Here is a 23228-nt window from a genome sequence, read left to right as displayed (position 1 = left end):
CCAGGCAACAACCTATAGCAACAAACGGGAGATGAGCCTTCTGTCCCTATATGCTTCTCATTCTGGTTTCCTTAGTATCTTCTTGCCATACAGGTTTTATACACAGGAGAGAAGACTGAAAACTTGCAGCAATGTGCCTAAAACGTACCTCTTTCAGGGAAAGCACTTAAAAAAAATCTTCACTTCCCCTACTGCAAGGTCATAGTAAATCATAACTAACGTATTTGAAAGGATAACCAAGTCAAGAACCAAGTTCCTGTAAGGATGCTGGTCTCATCCAACCAGGCAGCTTGTGAGGAAAGTACAAAAAAGACATCATAGGTACACACACATACAAACACCCCTGTATTTTATATATACATGGATATATGCAATCTCCCTCCATATTCATCATGGAGATGAAAATCTAAACCACAAGGATGTGACTTCACATCCACCAGGATGGCTGGAGTCAAAGACAAGTAATGGCAGGTTTTGGTGAGGATGCGGAGAAGTCAGAAACCTCACACACTAGGGAATGTAAAATGGTGAGAATGTGCAGTGCAGCCACCATGGAAAACAGTCTGGCAGTTCCTCAAAAGGTTTAAAAAAAAAAAAAAAGGTTAAAAATAGAGTTACCATATGACCCAGGAATTCCACTCCTGGTATAAACCCAAGAGAAGTGAAAATGCATGCTCACACAGAAACCTTTTCGAGAACATTCACAGCAGCATTCTTCTTAACAGTCAAAACGGGAAACAACGCAAACGTCCAACTGATGAGTAAGCACAACGTGGCATCCCCAAAAAGCAAACCAGTGTTCGGCAGGAAAAAGAAATGAGGCACTGGCACAGGCTACAATGTGGACGGACCTTAAAAGCATTCTAAGAAGCCAGTGATAAAAAAGACCGCATAGTGCGATTCCATTTCCGTGAATGACCAGGCGAATCTGAAGAGACCATGATCAGTGGTCCTAGGGCTGGAGATGTGGGCGCAAAGAGCGGTGGGCTGCTAAAGGGTCCAGTACTGCTTCTGCAGGTGAGGACAGTGTTCTAAAATGGATGGTGGTGATGACTTCCGTAACTCTAGGATATACTAAAAGTCAATGAATTTCATACTTTCAGTGAGTGAACTGTATAGTATGTGAATTTTATCTCAATAAAGCTGTTAAATATAGTTGACTCTTCCACAATGCCAGGATTAGGGGAACGGACACCCCCCCATGCAGCTGAAAATCCATCATATGTAACTCTGATGTCCCCAAAACAATACTAACATCCTACTGTTAACCAGAGACTTACCAACAACACAGTCAATTTACATATTTTGTACATTAGATGTATTATACAATATATTCTTACAATAATACCTAACTTAATTTTTTCATTATTTCTAGGCTACATGGTTCATCTGCAAGTTTTTTCAAAATTGTTGCAAATCTCCACAAATCTTTCAATACATTTACTGAAAAAAATCTGTATATAAGTGGACCCCTGTAGTTCTAATCCATGTTGTTCAAAGGTCAAGGGTATGTGTGTGGATCTTCTTTCATAATCCACATGAGGTAGATTTAAGAAACAATGAGCGGCAGAGCTAGCAGAAACCTCAGAAAGTTACCTAACCAACACCTTGGCTGTAGGGACCTTCGTCTGGCCTACAAATAGGAAAAGACAAAAATGGTTTTTTTGGACAAACATTTCTAAATTCATATTAAGTTTCCTGATATAGTCAGTATGACACAGAAAAAAAAACTTCAGGATTTGGGATCAGAGATACCCAGGTTTAAACCTCAACCATACCCCTACTTGAAGATACTTGTGTATCTTCAACAAGTAAGTTATCTGAAGATAACTTTTCTCACTGGGTAAAGTACTAATACACCTATCTTGAAGATAACGTAAAATAATGAATGCAGTTACTTACTAAGATTTCAAGATAAGAGTAGCTACCATTACTGCTAATAAAAGCAAATCCTATTTTCACCACTATTAACAATTTGCCAGAAAAAGTCATCTGATGAATAAGTAAGAGGCAAGAACCTCTTGGACCCTAAACTGCGGGGGAAATAACTATGAAGGAGATTTTGAGGATGACTGGATGTTCTGACTATGCATTTTTAGATTATGTTTGTTTACTTAGGTATGTTATTGTTTTTATGGCCATGTAGAAGAATATTCTTACCGTTAGGAGATGCACACTAAAGCATTCAGGGGTGAAGTGTCCTGATGTCTGTAACTTATTTTCAAAGGATTGGTGGTGGGGGTGAACAATAAAGCAAACATGGTATTACATTATTAGTTAATGAAGGGTTATAGGGTATTCTATAATTCTTCTGTAAATCTGAACATTTTCAAAGCAAGTTGAAATAGAGAAAATAAGAGAAAATAATCTTATGATTAAAGTTTAACCTAGGCTTATTTATATAAATAGCAAACTTTGGTGATAAAATCAGTAAAGGCTTAAAATGTTTAATAGTGAAATGTTAAGATATATAAGATAATATATAAGATATATCTTATATAAGATATATAAGATATATACATTTTCCTGTTGACTCTGATGTCTAAGATTTTATCATTTTTGTATCAGGCTAAGTGCAGGTAAGAATTATATAATAAAGGATATGAAAACCGCCATTGTAGTAAGCCACTTTTTCTATTAAAAGATTATTAATCTCATGTAGAAGTCCTTCAATAAAGCTGCTGAGTTTACTTTTAAGTAAACATCGCACAATAAAATATTAATTATATCCATTTTTTTTATTTAGTGAGACAAGGAGATATGGATGGAAACAGAATTGCTAATTCTCCCCAAGAAATTATTTGGAAAAGTGAGGAATCTGAGCAAATTTAACTTGGATCCTACATGTACACATTTTGAATTAAAAAGGAATAGATTCTTCTAAGGAAATAAGCAGACACAGGCACAGTGGCAGAAACAATGCTGAGCATTCCCTACACTGTTTTCTTTCTGAGCACAAGACAAGAGGATATTTCCCAGGCTGCTTTGTAGGCAAGTCAGAGACAAGAGTTCCAGTCCCACCTGGGTGGAAGTGATGTAGCCACTTCCAGGTCTGGCCCTTAAAAGCCCCTGCAGGATTCTCTAACTTCATTTCCAATCTGTGGCAACCTTGAAGGATGTGTCCAGACATCAGAGCTACAAGCTGGAGAAAGATGACCCGATCCACATCCACCTCGGTGAGGGGACGGAACAAAGCTCTGCAGCTGCCTAGCTGCGACAGTGGCGAATATGGAACCCTGGCTCAGGCGACACGGTGTCCCCCGCAAACCCACAGGATTTCCGATCACCAAGACTGTCCTAACTAAATACATGCACCGAAAGGCATGCCAAGCTGTTTGCTATAGCACTTTAACATACTATTTATTTGACAGAGAGAACACGTACACATGCGTGTGCACAAGCAGGGAGAGTGGCAGGGGGAGAGGGAGAAGCAGGCTCGGGAATTCTGACACTGGGCCCAATCCCAGGACTCCGGGATCATGACCTGAACCAAAGGCGGGCACTTAGCCAATGAGTCACCCAGGAGCCCCCGTAGCATTTTTTATTTCAAAAAATTAGAAACAAACAAACAAAAATGAGCATCAATGGGACATTGGTTGAATAAACAGTACCATGTTTCAAGGAACCAACAGGCAGCATTTATTAAAAACTTTAGGGGCGCCTGGGTGACTCAGTCGGTTAAACATGTGCCTTTGGATCAGGTCATGATCTCAAGATCCTGGCTCACCTAGGGCTCCTTGCTCAGCGGAGAGCCTGCTTCTCCCTCTCCCTCTGCTTGCTGCTCTGCCAGCTTGTCTGCTGTCACATAAATAAATAAAATATTTTTAACAACCCTAATTTGGATCTTCATTTACTAATACAAAAAAATGTTCACAATTATACTTAAATTTTTAAAAAATGCATGATAGTATATGTTAACTAAACTGAATTTAAAAAAAAAAATTTAGAAAAAAATGTGACAACAGGGGTGTCTGGGTGGCTCAGTTGCTTAAGCAGCTGCCTTCTGCTGAGGTCATAATCGTGTACTCCTGGGATCAAGTCCTGTGTCGGGCTCCCTGTTCAGAGAGGATCTTACTTCACCCTCTCTCCCTGCCCCTCCCCCTTGCTTGTGCTCACTCTCTCTCTCTCTCCTCCCCCCTCAAATAAATAATCTTTTTAAAATGTTATAGGCGCTTGGGTGGCTCAGTGGTTTAAGCCTCAGCCTTCAGCTCGGGTCATGATCTCAGGGTCCTGGGATCGAGCCCCATGTCGGGCTCTCTGCTCAGCAGGGAGCCTGCTTCCCCTTCTCTCTCTGCCTGCCTCTCTGCCTGCTTGTGATCTCTCTCTACCAAATAAATAAAGAATCTATTAAAAAAAGTCATTTAAAATGTTATAGGAAAAAGTACAAACACCTAAGTGTGCATACATGTACAAAAAAAAGTTTAGAAGGATACTCATCAAAATGTTAACAGTAGTTCCATCTCTCAGTAAGATTTCAGATATATTTTCTGAAAATTTCTGGGAGTACTTTTTAAAATAAAGGTACATTTTAAAAATGGACTAACTAAAAGAATAAGTAAATTTAAGACTTAACTAATTCGCCTATTTTGAAGTAAATGCTCATTTAATTTGTGCTAATTTTCTGACTCTTTCTGGTAAGCTAGGCTCCCCATAACACTGACATTAGATGGTCTACATACTAGCAGACCAAAATAGACCGCAAGGCCAGAGACAGACTTCTCTTTCACAAGGATGGACAAATGACTAGCGGCCATGCAAACTGGATGTTATTAAAATTTATAGTATTCGGACATTGGGTGGCTCCATTGTTAAGCATCTGCCTTTGGCTCAGGTCATGATCCCACGGTTCTGGGCTCAAGCCCCGCATGGGGCTCCTTGCTCGGCAGGGAGCCTGCTTCTCTCTCACCCTCTGCCCCTCCCCCTGCTTATGCTCTGTCAAAAAATAAAATCTTTAAAAAAAAATTTACAGCATTTATAGCACCAGCATGTGGTCCTAACCCAATCAGCACTCAGATACACATTCAACTTTCATTCTGACCAACCATAATTACTGTTTCCCCACAGCTGCTGGTTTTGTATTCGCATCTTCCCAGAAACAGAAGCTTCAATCCACAAATCTGTAGCAACGTTTTGTTTTCTGGCTTAGTGTAGGACACAGGGTTATACAGCCTGTACAAAACAGCTAATTTGGTTTCTACTGCTAGTACTTCAGTGGAAGAGCGGCCGAGAGCCTGAGTTTTAGTTTCCTCTTTTAACTTCTCGGAATACGAACTATCGCCTTTTATTGATCTTGCATTTCCTGAGCATCTAAGAGGGAACAGGAGAAATAAGACTTGACTTTGGCTTTAAGAACACTTATACTTACAGTAGGATTATTAAAGAAAGAATTAAAAAATGAATCAGGAGAGAAAGAAAGTTTTCCCTCCCATTATCCATTCCACGTGTGACCTTCTCTCAGTTATGGCATTTAGAAATACAGGGTGCATTTCATGACAGCTTCTCAGATGTGTAGAAAATATTACCTTCTTTTTTATAAAAAATCATCTAGTGCTCGCTTCGGCAGCACATATACTAAAATTGGAATGATACAGAGAAGATTACCATGGCTCCTGCACAAGGATGACATGCAAATTTGTAAAGCGTTCCATATTTTTAAAAGCTTTTGCACAGCAAAGGAAACAGTTAACAAAACCAAAAGACAGGGACGCCTGGGTGGCTCAGTTGGTTGGACGACTGCCTTCGGCTCAGGGCGTGATCCTGGAGTCCCGGGATCGAGTCCCACATCGGGGTCCCGGCTCCATGGGGAGTCTGCTTTGCTCTCTGACCTTCTCCCCTCTCATGCTCTCTCTCACTGTCTCTCTCTCTCAAATAAATAAATAAATAAATCTAAAAAAAAAAAAAAAAAAAAAAAAAAAAACCAAAAGACAAATGACAGAATGGGAGAAGATATTTGCAAACGACATATTGGATAAAGGGCTACTGTCCAAAATCTATAGGGAGCTTAACAAACTCAACACCCAAAGAACAAATAATCCAATCAAGAAATGGGCAGAGGACATGAACAGACATTTCTGCAAAGAAGACATCCAGATGGCCAGACACATGAAAAAGTGCTCCACATCACTAGGCATCGGGGAAATACAAATCAAAACCGCAATGAGATATCACCTCACACCAGTCAGAATGGCTAAAACTAACAAGTCAGGAAATGAGAGATGCTGGCGAGGATGCAGAGAAAGGGGAACCCTCCTACACTGTTGGTGGGAATGCAAGCTGGTGCAACCACTCTGGAAAACAACATGGAGGTTCCTCAAAATGGTGAAAACAGAGCTACCCTACGACCCAACAATTGCACTACTGGGTATTTACCCTAAAGATACAAATGTAGTGATCCGAAGGGGCATATGCACTCGAATGTTTATAGCAACAGTGTCCACAATAGCCAAACTATGGAAAGAACCTAGATGTCCATCAACAGATGAATGGATAAAGAAGATGTGGTGTATGTATACAACGCAATGCATGCAGCCATCAAAAGAAATGAAATCTTGCCATTTGCGACGATGTGGATGGAACTAGAGGGTATTATGCTGAGCAAAATAAGTCAGTCGGAGAAAGACAACTATTATATGATCTCCCTGATATGAGGAAGTGGAGATGCAACGTAGGGGGCTTGGGGGGTAGGAGAAGAATAAATGAAACAAGATGGGATCGGAAGGGTGACAAACCAAAAGAGACACTTAATCTCACAAAACAAACTGAGGGTTGCTGGGGAGTGGGGGGGGATGGTAGGGAGAGGGCAGTGGGGTTATGGACACTGGGGAGGGTATGTGCTATGGTGAGTGCTGTGAAGTGTGTAAACCTGGCGATTCACAGACCTGTACCCCTGGGGCTAATAATACATTATATATTTATAAAAAATTTTTTTAAATTATTTTAAAAGATCATCTAATTCACTGGTAAAAAACTTCAAACACAAGGAAAAAAGAAGTAAGTATAATTAAAGACCTTTGTCTTCTTAAAACAACTGGGAAATGGCTTTTTTAACAGCTCCCTCCACCCCCAACAAAATGTACATATAGATTTACCTCTATATTATATTCCACGCCATCTGTGTTGATTCTTATTGTAATATCATCATCTCCTATGTGGGCTAGAACTCTAGAGTCAGGCTCACCTTAAGAGAAAAAGAAAAATCCATCATTAAGAAATACTTATATCAAAAAATAAACTATGCACTAGTGTCAATAAAAATCAACAGAGTCCTTCATCAGAGTGGAATGTGCCTAGATACTGCAGAAATCTGCCACAAAGAAACAGAGGCCCCAGTAAGCAGCAAGATAGTCACATCTCCAATGAGTAGCCTCAACTCATCTGAACCTTTCTCTTTCCCTCAATCTTCTTGTAAAAATTTCCCAGTGTGTTATAGAACAAAACCAAAAGCAAACGTGTAGATGTTCTTCCGAAATAACATCGTAACATCACTTATTACTGGTTAAGAAAGAACTAAGAGAAGGGCGCCTGGGGGGCTCAGTTGATTAAGCGTCCAATTCTTGATTTTAGCTTGGTCATGATCTAAGGGTTGTGAGATCAAGCCCCCACAGGGTCTGCGCTTGGCGTGGAGTCTGCTTAGGATTCTCTCTCTCCCTCTGCCTCTGCCCCCTCCACACCCTCCTCCAAAAAAAAAAAAAAAAAAAGAGAGAGAGAGAACACAAATAAACTAAGAGGAGGGCAGAAAGCATAACCTGGAACACACAGGGCTTGCTCTATTTGCAGATTTTTTTTTTTAAAGATTTTATTTATTTATTTGACAGAGAGAGACACAGAGAGAGCCGGAACACAAGCAGGGGGCGTGGGAGAGGGAGAAGCAGGCTTCCTGCCAAGCATGGAGCCCAATGTGGGCCTCAATTCCAGGACCCTGTGATCATGACCTGAGCCAAGGCAGTGCTTAACAACTGAGCCACCCAGGCACCCTATTTGCAGATTTTAATGCCATTTCTTTTTCTGCAGAGGAAGTTCCAGAAGTAAGCCCACAATTGCTCATTTGATACATCATCTTAGATAAGTACTTAACAGAATCATAAAGTCAATTATTTTACCTCCTAGCTTCCCTGTTTAAAATCTCGTAAGCAAAGCCTACGATCCTTCCCTGGAGACAAGAGGTTAAATTTTTATCAAATGGGAGGAAATACTGCACCTGGGTGGCTCAGGTCATGATTTTATGGTCCTGGGTTCAAGCCCTGCACCAGGCCCTCTGCTCAGCAGGGAGCCTGCTCCCCACCCACCCACCCGCCTGCCTCTCTGCCTACTTGTGATCTCTCTCACAAATAAATAAACAAAATCTTAAAAAAAAAAAGGAGGAAATTCACTGTAATCATTAAAATAGACAATCAGTATCCATGCTAAGATAATCCTCATTTCCTCCTGTTTGAACGTTCCTCCTTTCCAATTTACATAACTTAGATACAACAAAAATCAGTCCTTTGACACCCCTTCTTCCTCCCACCAAAAAACAATATGAATCAAACTAGATCTGGACACCTAATACCCCCCAGACACAAGGGCAAACAAACAAGCTTCATACTAACCAACTACGTGTCCCCTGAAGAAGTCCTGCCATTTCACGGCGTACTCACTTTCATCTTTACCATCTACCACCACGACTTTGAAATTTTGGGAAAAGTGTTCAGTACTTGATGTCAGGTATAATTTAAAATGCCTAAAGAAAAACATACATCCACTTTTTACTGTAAGCGCATAAAATTTTCACATAAAATTTTACTGCACATAAAATTTTCACATAAAATTTTACTCTAAGCACATAAAATTAAGCTTACTTAAAAATAACTTGAGAGCTGACATTAATAAAACACTATGCAAGTTATAACTGTTTTACTAGGTACTTAGCATTATGTCACCTACAAAGACGAATAGACAAAAAATTTTTTTGACAAATTTCTTTAGGCTGTTAAGAATTCAGCAAAACAAAAGACTAGAATTAGGAGGAAAAAGATTCAAAGAGCTTATGGGTTCATATTTCCTGGAGACTGAAGAATAAGGAAACACACACGGACAGTTTAAGTCCAAATCCTGCTTGTCCAAAAAATTTACCAATGCCTGGTATTAGGTATGACTTACTGAACACCTACTCAGTGCTACATGCTCTGCTTATGCTGTCTCCACTTCACACAGTAAATATCGCCAGTTAAAGGTCAATCAACACACTCAAGGTTACACAGCTAGTAAATGATGAACCTGGAAACCAAAGTGCTATTTTTCAAAAGCCTACACAGTGCTGCCTCTAGCAATCAAGCCGGTTTTATTGCTCTGCAAAATTAATCACTGCTACTTTCTATATTTAAAAGCACTCATGCTTTTTTTTCTCCTTCTCAAGAGAACGTCTCTTGAAAAAGATTAATCCGCAATTCCTACGAGGAAAATAAATATAAGATACCCAACCTAGACATTAAAATACATACTTAGTTATTTAATCAGCTTAATATTCTTTTGTTTTCTACAGTTTCAGTTCTGACATAAATCTGGGTGTGGTGAGCAAAAATTTTTCAATTATTATTTACCCTTTCAATGTGCCCAGGAATACCGAAGATAAAGGTATATTTTTCATCTCAACCACAGGAACAAATTTTGTCAACTGTGGGGCTGAAACTATGAAATGTTACTTCCCGTGGGTTTGCCTAAGTCTGCACTGCCAGAAAGAATCTAGACTGGGGCTGTCTCCATAGCAACAAGTATTTTTAACTTTTTGAGCAAAACAAGGTAATTTTAGTTCGCTGGTGGTTTTTTAATGGTCAGAGGGAAAGAGACAATAGAACATTATTTCAAAAATCCTTAGACCATCTTCTACTGTTCTCCTAAAACATATCTTCCCACACATTCACAGCTACGATTTTTTCCGTTACACTGATGACCTTGTTTTAAAAAAAAAAAAAAAGCAAGCCTATTCTAAATGCATTATTCAGTTTCAGAAACCAGAAAATCTGATCTTTTACAATTACCATCTATTAATGAGCATCTTCACATTGGTAAGTTCGGCCCTATATAAACTGATCATTTCAAATATCCCGCTTTGTTTTAACAACACAGTGTAACAGAAAGGGCTTTGGAGTCTGACAAACCTAGCTCAAATCCTGTCTCCACCACTTAGTGCTTGATCTTGGCTTTTACCTCTGAACCTAAGTATCTTCATCTACAAGTGAAAATAATACCATAATACCACCTACTAACTGAATAGTTTTGGGGGGTTAAATGAAATAAACGATTTTAAAGTACCTGGTCCAAAGTTTTCCTACACGGTTAGATACATCTCCATCTAAACACTTCAGAGGAGGTGCCTGGGTGGCTCAGTGGTTAAGCACCTAGTTTTGGCTCAGGTCATGATCCCAGACTCCTGGGATCGAGCCCCACATCAGGCTCCCGCCTTGGCAGAAAGCCTACCTCTCCCTCTCCCGCTCCCCCTGCTTGTGTTCCCACTCTTGCTATGCCTCTCTCTGTCAAATAAATAAATAAACCTTTAAAAAAAAAAAAAACTTGATGGAAACTCTGTAAGATAAATTACAAACCTCCCTGCCTCCTTACACAGAGAGATAATACACAGATATTGTTAAACATTCTCTTAAACAATCAATGTCATCTGGTGCGCCTGAGTGGCTTAGGCATTAAGCGTCTACCTTCAGCTCAGATCATGATCCCAGGGTCCTGGGATCAAGCCCTGAATTGGGCTCCCACTTCTCCCACTCCCCCCTGCTTGTGTTTCCTGCAAATAAATAAAATTGGAAAAAAAAAATCAGTGACATCTGTGAGGCCCGGAAGAGAGTAATGTGTGAGGTTATGGGAGTATTTCCCCCATAGAAAAAACTTTACAAGACACCTCCAACCTAAACTGAAAAAAGAAACTTAGAAAGCTAACTTCTGAGTTCTTATTTTGCAGTTTTCCCCTTATCCTTTGCTCCTATTTACCTCTTACTACTACACCTGCTCCTTCACCAAAATCCCTATCAGCACAGCTAAAATAGTACAGGCTTGAATTCAAATCCTTTATCTTCCACTTACTAGTTAAGTGACCTTGAGCAAGTTACCCAACTTCTCTGAGTCTCAATTTCCCCCCCCCCCAAAAGCAGAGGAACGAAAACTTTGTGGAGCACAATGAGAATTAGAGATAGCACACCCAAAGTGAATTACACAAAGTAATGGACAAACTAAGACTATGATTAATATCATCACTGCTCAAATTTGCTATAGGTCTGGAAGCTGGATAATCAACACAACAATTTGACATGAACTCTGATAGAAAGAAATTATTCAGAAATAATCTAAGGATAATGGCAATAACTTTAAAAAAGCCAAAAAAGATATTATAAAATATATTTGCATGAAATATCAGTTACACATATGATAAATATACTAAGCATGACAGAATAAACCAATCAGAAGAATGATAAAAGGATACAAAAAGGTAAACACAGAAAAATAAATGACTTACAAACACATGAAAAGATGCTCAATTTCACACAAAATGAAAATCAAGACAACTATGAGACTCTATCCCTTTTCACAGGGACAAAAATTAAGGGCTGATAAAAACTAGTATTGCCAAGGATTATATATCCTTACCTATAACCTGTAAGGTTATCCTTACAGGATATATCCTTATCCTTATAGGATAAGGATAAGGATAAGGATATCCTATAAGGATAAGGGTATATGTAAGGATAAGGATATATCCTGTAAGGATAACCTTACAGGTTATAGGTAAGCTCATACACTGCTGCTAGAACAACAAACTGGGCTAATGTCTTTAGGAAGAAATATGGTAACATCAGTAAACATTTACAGTATGTATACCCTTGACTCATTCTCCTTTCAGGAATGTATCCTATAAAAATACCTAAATAAGGTATAGTCACAACGATAGTTATCAGAGCGCTGTTTGCTATAGAAAACAAAAATCACTTCAGTTAAACAATATGTATCTATGGGTTATTACCGAACAAACCATTACAATTCTATGAAATAGAAATATTTATGCAGCTGTTAAAAAGGAGATAAATCTACTTACCTGTATTACCTACACGTACACAGATCTATATGCAAAAAATATGCATTAAAATCTTTTAGAAATTTGGGAAACTTATGCATTTGCGAAGTTTGAGGAGGACCTGAAATTTTCTTATACCCTCCGTACTTCGCTTTTTAAACCAAGTGAATGTATTACTTTCTTTTTTTAAAATATTTGCTGTGGGAGCCTGGGCGGCTCAGTCAGTTAAGCAACTGCTTTCAGCTCAGGTATGATCCCAGGGTCCTGGGACTGAGCCCCACATCGGGCTCCCTGCTCAGCAAAGAGTCTGCTTCTCCCCTCCCCCTCCCCCTGCTCATTCTCTCTCTCTCACTCTCTCTCAAATAAATAAACAAAATCTTAAAGAAAAAAAAAGATTTAAAAAAGTAAAAACAGGCCTTCATCATTTGTTGGGGAAGTAGCCTCGCCTTCAAATACAGAATGATTCAGTCACTCTGTGATTCAGTGTGTGTTCTGATATTAGTAAAGCTCCCTAAAAAGACTTTAGAACGAGACCTGCAATTATCTAATAGATTTACATCTGCAAAACTAAGAGAAAGCAAAATTACTACCCAGAGAGACCATATCGATTTATGGCACTATATTAATTTATTACCACAAGGCTGTGGGGTCCTGAACAAATCTTTGATTTCTAAACCTCAGTGTCTTCATATATAAAATAAAGATATTATTTAGTACACAGCTGATGGTTCTAAAGTAGAAAAAAATATTTTAGGGTATTAAAAACCATTCAATTAATTAAAATCCTTTTTTAGAATCCCATAAACATCATTACCATCATTAATACCTTTGGAACACCCATTTGTTTGTTTTTAATAATCATCACTATGAATTTTGGAATAAGCAATAAGCAATATAAGAATTATTACTGACTGTAATTATATTACAAATTTTTAAAATGTAACTTCCTAAGACCCTGACAAACACCCTTATTCTTCTACTTTTGCCAAACTAAGCCTCCCATTGCCCCAAAAGTTTTCTATAAATAATCCAAATTACCTGTTCAAGGCTGAAAAAGTCAGTAGTGTTTCTAAATGTGTTGAGGCCTGTAGATCCCTTTTTCTTACTGAATGCTGTTGGATATTGGATAAAGAGAGGATATCGTAGTCTGAGAGTAAAGAATCAAGCTTTTCTGAAACAAAGGAAAAAAGTTATTAACACCTAAACTTACTAATTGTAGTATCACTACAATGATAAAGTCTGACAAGAAACTCTTTCTGACATAATGCATTTTGAAGTGCTAAGAACAACCTATGAAGCATTCTTGCCAAAATAAATAAAAAGCAAAAAAAACCACAAATTAAGCTGAATTTAATCAAGACCTAACTTCCAGTTTTTAAGACACAAAGGGATTAGATTGCCAAATTAACTAACAACCTTAGAAAACAATCAGCTGCATCCAGAATGTCAGAATCCCTACAAAATTTTAAACGACCCAGTTTCTTCAGGAAATAAATGGTATGGGAAAGAAGGGACAAGCAAAGACATAATACAATGGTCCTCCCTTTTCGGCGGTTTCCAGTTGAGAGGGTTCAGTTCCCGAAAGTCAGCTGTGGTCTATCAGAAGTTGAGTCTGTCAGTGTGGTCTCTCAGTATGTGAGCCTAACACTAGGTCAAAATGCCTGTATCACTCACCTCACTTCATCTCAACATTTATGCAGTTTATCATCTCACATCATCACAAGATGGGTAAGTACAGTAAGACCTTAGGAGGGGCGCCTGCCTGGCTGGCTCAGATGATACATCATGCAACTCTTGATCTTGGAGTTGTGAGTTCAAGCCCCACGCTGGGCAGAGAGCTCATTTAAAAAAAAAAAAAAGGACTCTGGGAGAGACCGCATTCATGTAACTTTTATTATGGTCTATTGTTAGAACTGTTCTATTTTATTATTACTGTTATTAATCTCTTACTATGCCTAATTTATAAATGAAACTTTACCATAGGTTTGTATGTAAAGGAAAAACACTCTATCCTAGGGTTCAGTACTATCCACAGTTGCAGGCATCCACTGGGGGTCTTGGGACGTATCCCCCACAGGTAAGCAGGGACTACTATAGACAAGAACACAATGTGTGAACCTAGATCCTAGATCAAACAAATCAGTGAGGAAAGATACTTGTGACAATTAGGGAATCATGCGTTCATATCCATACTAGATGTAATAATTTTGATATCTCTGAGTATCACATAACATCATGTTACACAATCAGCTAAATTCTAAATTAAAGGCATTTCTGGCTTGCCTGCTTAGAATTTCTAAGAAGAAGGTGACCAACTTGACCTGACCACTGCTAACTTGGGGCTGTATCAACACCTTATCAATTAATGTGTAGTATGCAACAGCAACAAATGTATTAATGACCTCAGTAAACCAAAGGTAAAATCTTTACAGAAAAATTACATTTTCCAAATTAAAGAGCAAAAAAGTGGTAATATCCCAATCATTGCTGCCTTCAACAGACACAGCAAAACAAACAATCCACTGGACATCAGAAAGTAGAAGTGATATGACCAAACTAAATCCCTGAATAAAAACCAACATTAATTATTTTACCCGACTGACTTGGAACCCAAGGAAAGCAAAGATGTGCTGCCCCAAAGATAAAACAAAATGTTTTTATTTGGTACAGAGCAAAAGTAAACACCATAAAGTATATGATACAATATAAGTCACTTTTCATCAGCAACTCTGCTACCTCTTCCAAAACCAGGAGGGTTTTTGGAAGACAATTTTGGTGACTGGAGTCTCTGTACAAACTGTCTAAAAATATGTGAGCGGATGCTTTCCGTTTCTCTCAACAAATATCACTACAGAGGGAATGGTATTCAAAATCATTCCACCGGACTTAGAATGGCCTTAAAAATAGAACACCAGGAGCTTAAAATACAAGTATATTGTTACTGAGGTTAAATATGCCCATAAGACCACTTTTAAAAGAACTGACCCAATACTCTTCCCTCTTCTCCTAAATATGATCCTCAATTGGTTCATTCACCCAATCATTAATTCACTGTTACATGCCAGACTCTGGTCTCAATGCGGATACAGCATTAAATACAGCCAAGTCCTTGCTTCCTGAAGCCCTCGCGTCCGTAGCACAGACAGGCGATACACAATATAGGTCAGTGCCATGGACATTAAAGCAGAATAGCAAAGACAGGACTAGGCAGGGCCAGTTTATAAAGAGTGGTCAAAAGAAAGATGCTTCGCTGTTACACAATATTTGGGCAAACCTGAGGAAAACAATAGGTAAGCAAGCAGTTATATGATAAAAGTAAATTCCATCAAAGTACATCCAAGTAGGGGCACCAGAGTGGCTCAGTCGGATAAGCAACTGACTCTTGATTTTGGCTCAGGTCATGATCTCAGGCTCATGAGATCGAACTGTGTGGGGCTTTTTTTTCAGTGGTGAGTCTATTTCTCTCCCTTTCCCTCTCCCCCAGTGTGCTCGAGCTCGCTCTAAAATAAATGCATGAAATCTTAAAAAAAAAAAAGGCCATCCAAGTCTCTAACTCAAGATAATATTAAATAAAATGACAGCAAGTTCACACTTCTTTGCTACTGCTAGTTTTTCATCAATAAAATTTCCTTTAAAATACAATCCTGGGGACCTGGGTGGCTCAGTGGGTTAAAACCTCTGCTTTTGGCTCAGGTCATGATCTCAGGGTCCTGGGAGCCCGCTTCCTCCTCTTCTCTGCCTGCCTCTCTGCCCACTTGTGATCTCTGTCTGTCAAATAAATAAATAAAATCTTAAAAAAAAAATCCATAGAAAAGCTGTTTCAAAAGGCATCAATCACTTTTATGCCAATAGATGGGCCTTGGTGATTTGGCCTTGTTAATTACAATACTTAGAAGCACCAATGAAAAACCTTCAAGAAACTTACCATTTATTCAACTTTTTTTTTTTTTTTTTTTTTTTAATGTAGGCTCCATGCCCAATGTGGGGCTTAAACTCATGGACCCAAGATCAAGATTCACATGCTCTACCGACTGAGCCAGCCAAGTGCCCCTATTCAATAATTTTTGAGTGTGTGTTTTGTCAGGTAAGCTACACCAACATACCTGGTATAGTATCCCCTTTTTATAGATGAAGAAACAAGTTCAAGGAGAAATATATCACAAAGCTAATTTAGCACAAAACCAAGATTTGAACTTGGGCTTCTCTGGCTGAAAACCCCAAGCTTCACTGACATCATACTTCTGAAATTCCTTAAAAATATCCTAGCGCTGGGGTGCCTGGAAGGCTCCTTCAGTACACTACGTGACTCTTGATCTCAGGGTCGTGAGTTCAAGTCCCACACTGGGCGTGGAGCCTTCTTTAAACAAAATTTTTTTAAGTTAAATAAATATATATATTCTAGGAGCAGCTGGGTGGCCAAGTCAGTAAAGTGTCTACCTTTGGCTCAGGTCATGATACAAGGTCCTGGGATCAAGCCCCAAATCAGGCTCCTCACTCAGAGGGGAGCCTGCTTCTCCCTCTCCCTGCCGTTCCCCCTGCTTGCGCTCTTGCTCTCTCACACTTTCTCTCTCTGTCAAATAAATAAATAAAATCTTAAAAAAAAAAAAAATCCTAGCTCTTCTTGGACCTTTTCTACTTCTTGGCCTCCTACTTTTTGATGTGCTAACCAAACATGATCTCATCTCCCTCTGAATTCTGTAGCCCTTCGTTAATACCTTTTTTCTCGCTTTCTGTTTTATTTGTCTTATTTCACAGACTGTAAAACAGCCAAAAGGGAGCTGGGTTGCATTATTCACAGTACCCTTATCTCACAAAACCCAGCACAGCACCTTGCAAAAAACAGCACTGCCGTGTGTACAAACTGCACAAATCCTCAATGCTGAGATGCTGATACAACCCTTTACAGCTCTTCAACTTCCCTGATACAGGTTGGTACATGAATTCAGTTTCATTCAAGATCATAATCACTCCTACTGCCTGAGAAACTTAACCTCAATACTGTAGTGTCATTGTCAATAACACAGGCCAGTTGTTCTTGAAGTGTGGTCCCCACACAGCAACATCACCTGGGAACTTGTTAGAAAAGCCAGTTTTGGGGCACCTGGGTGGTTCAGTGGGTTAAGCCTCTGCCTTCAGTTCAGGTCATGATCTCAGGGTCCTGGGATCAAGCCCCGAATCGGGCTCTCTGTTCAGCAGGGAGCCTGCTTCTCCCTCTCTCTCTCTCTGCCTGCTTCTCTGCCTACTTGTGATCTCTCTCTGTCAAATAAATAAATGAAATCTTTAAAAAATAATAATTTTTAAAAATGATTTTTTTTTTTAAAAAAAAGGCCAGTTTTCAGGTCTCCTCAGTCCTACTCAGAAATCCTTGGGTTAAGACCCAGTGATCTGTGTTTAACATGCCTTCCAGGTGATGCTGATGCACTCAGGTTTGAGAACCACTGAACTAGGCTCAAGGAAGCAGCTCAGAGTGAAGATAAAAGCTTTAGGCACAAAGATGGTCCTTGTTCAGTCTTGCATTATTTTCAAGAACAAAAATCAGAAAGAAAGTAAATTAATAACGGAGAAACAGATAAATTATATGCCACTTCCAAATGAACAACAACAAAAAAAAACAACTGCAGTCATTAAAAATGCTGGTAACAACGGGCTTTTAAGAACATGGGAAAATACACTATCATATTAAACAAACAAGCGTAGATTTAAAAAAACTATTTGTATTGCATGATCTTTTTCTTTTTTATTTAAGATTTTTTTTTTTAATTTATTTGACAGAGAGGATCACAAGTAGGCAGAGAGGCAAGCAGAGAGAGAGAGGAGGAAGCAGGCTCCCCGCCGAGCAGATAGCCCGATGTGGGACTCGATCCCAGGACCCTGAGATCATGACCTGAGCTGAAGGCAGAAGCTCAACCCACTGAGCCACCCAGGTGCCCCATGTATTGCATGATCTTAACTATGTACAAAAATAGGTCTAGAAAAAAGAAAGAGCATGATAGTAACATCACTGGTTATCTTTAGGTATATTTTCCATAATAAGCACTTTGAAAAGGTAGCTTGCTAAAGCACTTCAAAATACCTAACTAATGTGTTTCAACTGTAATTTGTCCTCTTATAATAACTAGATATCGCACACTGGATGCCCTGGAGCCATCGCAGACAACACGGTACAGGCGCTCCCTCCTGCAACAAGCGGGAAGAGCCCGCGCTCACTACTGCCCTTCACGAGCAAGGAACCGCTCAGCCACCTCACTGTACTTCACCTCCAAATTCCAACCACTGGTAATCTCAACTTTCTACAGCTGTTTCAACAGAATGTGAAACACTTCCCAGGAGTTTATCTTTTATCTGTATCCAAATCTCTCAATAAACTTAAGTATAAGCCACTTCATCATCTCTCTTGGCACTGAACAATGGCTGCCCAGCACTCTCTAGAATGAAAACACCTTCTGTGCTTTCTCCAAGTTGTCCCAGGAGTCCTGTAAACAACTGAGCTTTTCTCATTTTAGCTGGCTACAAACACAAAATTAGAAAACAACAGACACAATTCAAAAGGGCAGACTAGACTAGAGTACTCCTTTACTTAGGTATTCCCTGCCCAACCCTCCCGGCTCTTCTCTGCCACATGCAGAGGTTTCCCTCCCTTGGCCTCCTCTAGTCTTAGAGACCCTGCCCTCCCTTACTGCTCTTGTAAATTTGCCACCCCACCGCTCCCTTTCTGCATACACATCCTGCGCTTGTTTCCTCCCTTCCAGCACACCCCACCTAGTCATTTCTTCAACATGGACTGGAACTGTTCCACCTTCAAGCCACCAGGGATATAATGGAAAAGAAAGAGAAATGTATTTCTGATATTATGACACCAGAGGAAAGACCACCACACAAAAAATCATGAAGTATGTGAAGTACCAAGAGAGAGGAAGCTGCAAGAAGTTATGGAAGGACAGAGTAGGAGGATGGCCCCGCCTGGCAAGCCAAGGACGCTTTCCCAGGGAAACAGTACTGAAGTTAAGACCAGAAGGATGATGGAGCACCTGGGTGGCTCAGTGGGTTAAAGCCTCGGAGCGCCTGGGTGGTTCAGTGGGTTAAAGCCTCTGACTTTGGCTCAGGTCATGGTCCCAGGATCCTGGGATTGAGCCCCGCATCGGGCTGACTGCTCAGCAGGGAGCTTGCTTTCCCCCCCACTCTCTCTGCCTGCCTGTCTACTTGTAATCTCTGCCTGGCAAATAAATAAATAAAATATTTTTAATAAATAAATAAAGTTGAACTTAAAAAAAAATAAAAACAAAAAAACCCAGAAGGATGAGGAGACTGCCAAGAGAAAGAAAGGACAGGGTTCTAAGTAGAGGGCATTACACATTCGCTGAGGTTCCCAAGAAACAGAGCATAATTTTCAAAGAAAAATGCAACTCACTGAAGCTGGAGGCAGCAACGGCACACAGACGGAAAGAGGTGTGAGACTGGAGGCAGGCAGAATTCCGTCGTAACGGGCCAGGGAACTAAGTTAAGGATTTGGGACTGTGGATAAGGCAACGGCTGTTAAGAAATTTCACTGGAACTGCAGTGTGGAGCGTGGGCGAGAGGGGAACAAGGCCAGAGTCTGAGAAATCAGCTCGTAAGCACCCAAGCAATGAAGGCAGAGACACCCAAAGACCCCCAAGGTTTCTGGCATGGGTACGTGGGTTGATAGTGGCACCATGTTCACTGAGATTTAAAAAAAAAAAAAAAAAAAAAAAAAAAAAGATACATGTGTAGGAACAGTTTGGGGGGAGGAGCTGACAGAAGGGGACAGCTGGATGCTCAAAGATTCTGGAGTTCCCAACTACATCTCGTTCTTTATATAGTGTGCAATTACACTGTTCATTTACAAAGGACTTTTCTGCATTAAGTCATCGTATATTTGCAGTTATGTTACTGATAAGTCATACAGTGATTTTAAGCAGGAAGAAATCAAATGTGCTTTGTACGATTCTCAACACTGACATGAGCAGTAAAAAGCAGCTCCTACTTCATTCCTTCTATATGTTCTCAAAGAACAAGGAGAAAGCTGGAGCTCCAGGCCTGCAATAAACTGGCTTTCTCCATGGAGGTGTGAAGTGGCCTACAGATTTGATATACCTGCCACTCCACCCTTCTTTCACACCCAAACTGTTTCATCGCTGGGATATGCTTTTACGGCCACTGACTTCTACAATGACAAACTATACCCATATTTCTTTTGTCAAGCTCAGAGTTAACACTTTTAAGATAAAACCAATATTTTAAAGGGTTTTAAAAAAATTTTTTTAAGATTTTATTTATTTGTCAGAAAGAGAGTGAGCACACACAAGCAGGGGGAGCAGAATGCAGGGGGAGAAGCAGGCTCCCCGCTGAGCAGGGAACCCAATGCCGGACTTGATCCCAGGACCCTGCAATCATGACCTGAGCCAAAGGCAGACACTTAATCCACTGTGTTAGGTGTCCCAGGATAAAAACAATCAACTGTTGTACAAAATAAGTCCAGGAACATTTGTGGACATTTTACTTAATTTCTCTTTTTGTTTTGCAATAAATTGAATATTCTTGGAATACAACTTGCAAGTGTAATACAGAAACCCAGTAGCCCTCTTCTCATTCTCCACTGCTCTGCTGTGTGACGCAGTTTCCCAAGATGACACTCTCAGTGCCATGCTCCCACTTCTGGAGACAGAAATGGGAAGGAAAAAGCCAGGACTGCTGTAAAGTGTTCAGTATGCTTGTGCAATAGACCCATGGGACCTGAATGTCCTTCAGGACTCCCCAAATTATGCAAGAGAAGACAGTGACCTGGCCAGGTTACCGAGAAGTAGGCCCTAGATGTAGGTGAATCCCTCCCTGTGACTAAAGGATGAGAAAAAGGAGAGCAGTGCTCTCTGCTAGCCAGTGGACCCGGAGCTTGGGAATTAAAAACTTAATTTTCTGGGTTTACACCAGTCAGTGGGGGATGGAGGATGAGCTGCCTCAGTAATTCCTCACCAAGAACTCTTCAGCAGGGACAAGATTCCCCAGCAAGACCAATCACATGGAAATGCTGAGCCCAAGAAAAATCAGCACAGCCCAAAGGACCCTCTAAGGAAACAGACTGGTCCATACACAAATCCCAGTTAGGCACTGAGGCTACTTCCACAATTTCCAGCAACCCTGTCTCTTCCTAGACTAAACATTGTATCCTATACTTCCTTCTCATCAAACAAGTAGACAGGAAGTAATTTTGCACATATTATATCTGAAGTGCCTGTGAATACAGAGAAGGAAATATCAAGTGGACAGATGGATACATGAGTTTGGCGTTTCAGAGAACAAGTCTAGATCAGAGTATATATTTAGTAGTTATCAGAATATAATCAAATGTTAAGTGAAACCAGGGCAGCAGATGGGACATATCAAGGCCTACAACTCATGTTAAAAGAAAAAGGAGAGAAAGAAGCGGTATGGGCAGGTAGATACCAATGCCCTTGGTTGATTTCAGGGCTAAGTTAAGGGATATATGAAAGAGCACTTATTTCACTTCCCTACCTCAGTAAAACCCACTTCCTATTCCAGTCCCTCCTTTCCTCTATCAATCTTTTTAGACTTTCTTTAAATTATACTTTCAACTGAAAACACCATCCCTCACAAATACAAAAACGGTACAGAACCCAAAAATCAATGACACTTGGCCTCAAAGGACACCTACACTTAATATTCTCGAAACTCTGTAAAAGTTATAGGATTTCTCTCAATGTCTCCACCATGGCTCTCTGCTTAACTCTTCATTCTATTCTAGAACGAGAGTCTTCTCTTTGACTAGTTCCAAGCAGACTGGCATGAAATCTCCCTTGAACAGTTAGGGTGATTAAGTGTTTCAGTTTCAAAAGAATGCAGCCTGTAAGCAAAATTAACATCAAAAGAGGAAGCCAGATGTCAAAATATTGAGCAAAATGGGGCTGTCAATAATAAAAAACAAGCACTGCAATGTGGAGAATCCCCACACCAATAACCTCAAGGTAAATTTCAAAATATGTTTCAGATGCAAACCTTCATCCCTCATCTGTGACCCATATTTTTTCCCTCCACCCACTACATCCTCTTTTATTAAAAGTAACACAAAGGGAAAACACTTTTGAAATCAGAGTGAGACTTATACACCCCAGCTGCAACTTCAAGAAGATATCATCATGACTAAGTTCACATGACTCATAACTTTCCTGAATTATGCAATTCATAACAGTTCAATTGAAATCATCTTGGGTGTCCTGAGGAGTACTCCAGAAGCCAGGATTCTAGTATATATTTCTATCCTTCAGAAAAATGTTGTCAAATCCATGGCCGGGGGAGGGCGTGGGTGGCTCAGTCAGTTAAGCATCTGCCTTCAGCTCAGGTCATGATCTCAGGGTCCTGGGATAGAGTCCCCCCCCACCGCCCACTGCAGGCTCCCTGCTCAGCAGGGAATCTACTTCTCTCTTTCCCTCTGCACCTAAACCTGCTCTTGTTCTCTCTGTCTCTCAAATAAATAAGTAAAATCTTTTTTAAAAAGTTACCAAATCCCTAATCAATATTTAGTACTGAGGGGCACCTTGCTGGCTCAGCTGGTACAGCATGCATCTCTTGATCTCAAGGTTGTGAATTTGAGCCCCACATGGTGGGTAGTGTTTACTTTTAAAAAATCTAATACTGAAATTATAATAACATTTTAAGACCAGTAGGCTATAATAAACTATGCTCTTTAACTATAAAACTATTTTTTGGTCTTACCATCTAAATAGTGGTAAGGTTAAGTTAAGCAACTATTCACATCTGGAGCCATTAAACACACAGTCGCTCTTCAAAAGAAAAAATTACTCATAAGGCATATATTTATCACTGTGAGAATACGACAACTCAGTATACCTTTCTGAGACTCTTTTCCTACTATTTTATTTTAAAAACTAAAACATGATCTATAAGGTTTATTTCAACACTACAATATTAAGTGCCCCCACCAGGAGTGTTCTTATTTTCCCTCTTCACCTACCTAAACTTAAAGTCTGGCCTTGAGTTCCGCCTCCTTCAGGGAGCCTTTGATAACCTTCCCAGGCGAGGTTCAGGTTAGAAGAGCTAGTCTCTTCTAACATTATGTGAATACATGGTAAGTCTATGTTTTCTTCTGGCACTTGTGGTCAGCACTTTGCAAATTAAAAAC

General features: G+C 39.9%; 1 protein-coding gene and 1 non-coding gene across 3 annotated transcripts in view; one reads left to right on the top strand and one right to left on the bottom strand.

Annotated features, from left to right (window-relative positions):
• Positions 1–23228, bottom strand: part of ADAM17 (ADAM metallopeptidase domain 17) — a 52510-nt gene that overhangs the window by 27342 nt on the left and 1940 nt on the right. The window contains exons 2-4 of one of the 2 annotated variants that reach the window (XM_044262096.1): positions 13094–13226; positions 8589–8719; positions 7089–7177 (exon numbers count right to left, since the gene is read on the bottom strand). In XM_044262096.1, the coding sequence (XP_044118031.1) occupies positions 7089–7177; positions 8589–8719; positions 13094–13226 (353 nt within the window). Of the gene's footprint in view, positions 1–7088; positions 7178–8588; positions 8720–9578; positions 9659–13093; positions 13227–23228 lie in introns of those variants that run through there. The other variant, XM_044262098.1, reaches the window with a different exon arrangement.
• On the top strand, positions 5548–5654 carry LOC122916614. The gene has a single exon (XR_006386243.1). It is a non-coding gene; the product is annotated as a U6 spliceosomal RNA (small nuclear RNA).

Source organism: Neovison vison, chromosome 8 (genome assembly GCF_020171115.1).
Source record: "Neovison vison isolate M4711 chromosome 8, ASM_NN_V1, whole genome shotgun sequence".
In the NCBI taxonomy this organism is placed as follows: Eukaryota; Metazoa; Chordata; class Mammalia; order Carnivora; family Mustelidae; genus Neogale; species Neogale vison.
This window is presented reverse-complemented; position numbering and strand designations above follow the sequence as displayed.